General features: G+C 46.1%; 1 protein-coding gene across 1 annotated transcript in view; it reads left to right on the top strand.

Moving 5' to 3' along the window:
- The window catches only part of LOC138860157 (salivary glue protein Sgs-3-like), a 13,852-nt gene extending 9,696 nt beyond the window's left edge, over nucleotides 1–4,156 (top strand). Inside the window, exons 2-3 of the mRNA XM_070117271.1 lie at nucleotides 3,050–3,132; nucleotides 3,233–4,156. Of these exons, the coding sequence (XP_069973372.1) occupies nucleotides 3,050–3,132; nucleotides 3,233–4,156 (1,007 nt within the window). The remainder of the gene's footprint in view (nucleotides 1–3,049; nucleotides 3,133–3,232) is intronic.
- The last annotated feature ends 251 nt before the right edge of the window (nucleotides 4,157–4,407 follow it).

Consider the following 4,407-nt stretch of genomic DNA (forward strand, 5'->3'; position numbering starts at 1 on the left):
TTATATATATATATATATATATATATATATATATATATATATATATATATATATATATGTATATATGTGTGTATGTGTGTGTGTGTGTTGTGTGTGTTTGTATATGTGTGTGTGTATGTGTATGTGTATATATGGATCTATCTATCTATCTATATGTCATATACAGATATATGTAGGCATATGCATATCCAAACACACACAAGCACACACACCCCCATCCCCCACCCCCTACTCCCCCTTCTTCACCCACGCCAGCCCTCCCTTCCCCCCTCCACATCCCCCCTCACACACACCAGACCACCTTTCCCCCCGACCTCCCTCTCCCCGCCCCTTCCTCCGTGGCCCCCCTCGCCTCCCTCTCCCCATCCCCCCCCCACGCTAGACCTCCATACCTCCCTCCCCACTCACACATGCCAATCCTCCCCCCTCCACCCCCCCGCCCCCATGCCCCCCTCGCCTCCGCTGATTGGTTGTGCTCCAATAAGACAACCGCCAATTAGCAGGTGCCTCCCCAGGTGCCTGCGGGGGCGGCCCTCACCTCACCGTGGGAAAGCTTCTATATGCAAATCCTGAAGCCCTTCGATCACCCTCCCTCTTTTCTCCCTCTCGATCGGGTGGAAATAAGGGAGATAGGGAAGACGGAATAAAGGAGGGAGGTGGAGAAAAAGCGATAGTTAAAGGGTACAGTTATGCGTCGGCGAACTCGGGGAGAATCGACCTTCGTGTTGAACCTTTTTTCTTGATTATTATTTTTTTTTTCAGGTGTTAAAGTCCTCATCTTATTCTATTACATGAACTATTATTGTTAATTTTACAAGATGTGATTTATATCTGGGGAAATAATGGATGTAATTTTCATAATATATAAGAGAATACATTTTTTTTCCCAGAGGTGATCCTGTTCTGACATCACACCTTAAATTCTGAGTTTTTTTTTTTTTATTATTCTTTTTCTTATCTCCGAGTTCGGTTGGTAATACTAACATTATATAAACGCTCTTGGGAAAAACTTCCACAAAAAATAAACAGAAAATCATTAAAGTCTGATGTATTTATTGGCCTCTCTTCATCTCTCTCTTCCTCTCTCTCTCTCTCTCTCTCTCTCTCTCTCCCTCTATCTTTCTTTCTTTCTCTCTCTCTCTCTCTCTCTCTCTCTCAGTCTCTCTTTCTTTCCCTCCTTTTCTCTCTTACTGCCTCTGCCTCTCTACTCTTTTTTTCATAATTCCCTCCTTCCCTTCTTCATATATCTCACTGTCTCTCTCTCTCGTTATTTCTTTCCTTCTTTTATATCTTCCTTATTCTCGTCATCTTCACAATCACCATCACTATCGTCGTCATTATCACCACCACCATAACTATCATCATCATCATTTTCTTCACTTTCTTCACCTATGTCCTTCTCCTTTTCGTCATCACATCCTCCTTCCTCCTCTTTCGCATTCTCGTCATTATAAAAATCGTTATTATCATCATCACGAAAACTATCATCATCCTCATCACCCTTTTCTTCCGCATCATCACCACCATCATCATTTTCCTTATTCTCCTCCTCTTTTTTCTCATCATCATCTTTTCACTCACAATTCTCCTCCTTTTCCTCCTCCTTATCATCATCCTCATCATCCTACTTTTCCCTCCTCTCGTCGACCCAAACACCATTTTAACCCTATCTCTATCTTCCTCCTCCTATTCATCCTCATCATCACGATCCTCATCCTTATCCTCCTCTCCCTCATTTTCCCTTCATCACTATCCTCCTCCTCACCATCATCCCTTTCCTCTCATCACCATCCCGACTCTCATCACCCTCCTCCTCCTCCTCATGTTCCTCCTTCTTCCTCCTCCTCTTCCTCTTTTTCTCCTTCTTTCCCTTCCTCCTCCTCCTCCCTCCCCTCCTCCCCTTCCTCTTCCTTCCTCCCCCTCCTCCTGCCCCCTCCTCCTCCCCCTCCTCTTCTTCCTCCTCCTCCCCTCCTTCCCCCTCTTCCCATCCCCCTCCTCCCTCCTCCTCCCTCCTCCTCCTCCTCCTCCTTCCTCCTGTTCCTCCTCCTCCTCCTCCTCCTCCCTCTTCCTCCTCCTTCTCCTCCTCCTCCTCCCCCTCCACCTCCTCCCCCTTCACCCCCCCTTCCTCCTCCTCCTCCTCCCCTTCCACCTCCTCCTCCTGTTCCTTCCTTCCTCCTCCTCCTCCTCCTCCTCTCCTCCTATGCCTCTCTGACCATCACCCACAACCAGATAGTGAATCGAGTCTGTACCTTGTTATAATAATTATTTCTCAGATTTTCTTTTTTATATTTATATTTTATTTTTTTTAGTCACACTGTAATCAACAATATTACTGTCATTATCCTAACCTCTGGACGAGTGAGGATGGGGTTGAGGATGAGGGGGAGGGGAGGGGGAGGGGGAGGGGGAAGGTGGAGGGGGAGGGGAGGGGAGGGGGAGGGGAGGGGGAGGGGGAGGGGGAGGGAGAGGGGGGGAGGTTGAGGGAGAAAGAGGGGGAGGGAGGAGGTTGGTAATAATAGTAATGATAATAATAGCAACAATAAAGATAATGATACTAATAATAACAACGATATCAATGATAATGATGATAATAATGACGATCGTAATAACATTAGCAGATATGAACAAAATATAAAATGAAATTAATAATAACAAAAATCATATTGATATAAATATTAGTATCATTAATGTCTTCTGTGTCAGTAATATCAACAAATGTAATGATGATAACACCAAATGTTACCAATGATCATGAAATGGCAATGATGATAAAGAAAATGAAAACAATATTTGATAATGGAGCTAATAAAAACAATGATAGTGATAATGTGACTACTGTTACTACTACTACTACTATTCCTTATCGTCCTCCAACTACTACTTATACTACCACCACTACTAATACCATTTTTTGCAACTAAAGTAATAACAAAATCATCATTTTCACTATTTCTCAAAATGCTGTTGATATGATCACTAAAAGAATTTTATTTTATTATCGTCATCAACAGTAATACTAAGAAATTAATATTTTTTATCTATACAATAGCAACTGCGATTTCAACAGAATATAACCAAAACACAGTCACAACATTTCAACATAACAACCTCAGCTACAGTCACAACATATCGGTAACATAGCTGCCACAGCCACAGCCAGAGTAAAAAGCCACCACACAGTCACAACACAATCACAGCCCAGCCATAACCACAGCAAAAAAACACAACACAGTCACAGCAAGCGCTACCACAGCACAACCACAGCAAAGCCACAACCAGCTTTACTACAACGGAAAAAAAACACAACCACAACTACAATCAGCGCTACCACAGCAAATACCACAACACATCCACAGCCACAACGAAGCCACGACCACAACAAGAACCACAGCACATCCACAGCCACAACGACGTCACGACCACAACAAGAACCCCAACACATCCACAACCACAACGAAGCCACAACCGGCGCTACCACAACAACAACCACAACACATCAACAACCCCAACACATCCACAACCACAACGAAGCCACAACCGGCGCTACCACAGCAACAACCACAACACATCAACAACCCCAACACATCCACAACCACAACACATCCACAGCCACAACGACGACAGGACCACAACAAGAACCCCAACACATCCACAACCACAACGAAGTCACGACCACAACAACAACCCCAACACATCCACAACCACAACACATCCACAGCCACAACGACGTCACGACCACAACAACAACCCCAACACATCCACAACCACAACACATCCACAGCCACAACGACGTCACGACCACAACAAGAACCCCAACACATCCACAACCACAACGAAGCCACAACCGGCGCTACCACAGCAACAACCACAGCACATCCATAGCCACAACGACGTCACGACCACAAGAACCCTAACACATCCACAACCACAACGAAGCCACAACGACGTCACGACCACAACAAGAAGCCCAACACATCCACAACCACAACGACGTCACGACCACAACAAGAACCCCAACACAACCACAGCCACAACGACGTCACGACCACAACAAGAACCCCAACACATCCACAACCACAACGAAGCCACAACCGGCGCTACCGCAGCGACCCCAGAGGCGAACCTCGTGGCCCTTCCCGTCGTGGGGTTTCCATAATTATTTATTTAACTATTTTTTTTTTCTCTCGGGTGTCGGTAGGTTTGTCCTGAGGGTGTGGGGGGAGGGGAGGGGGAGGGAGGGGGGTGAAGGAGAAGGGGGGGGGAAGATGGGTGGGGAGGGAGAGGGAGGGATGGAGCGATGCGAGAGAGGGAGGGAGGGAGAGGTGGGGGAGGGAGGGAAGGGAGAAAGGGAGAGATGAGGAAGGGAGGGAAAGGGAGAGATTGAGGGAGAAGGAAGAAGGAGAAGCC

This window comes from Penaeus vannamei, chromosome 40 (genome assembly GCF_042767895.1).
Source record: "Penaeus vannamei isolate JL-2024 chromosome 40, ASM4276789v1, whole genome shotgun sequence".
Classification (NCBI taxonomy): Eukaryota; Metazoa; Arthropoda; class Malacostraca; order Decapoda; family Penaeidae; genus Penaeus; species Penaeus vannamei.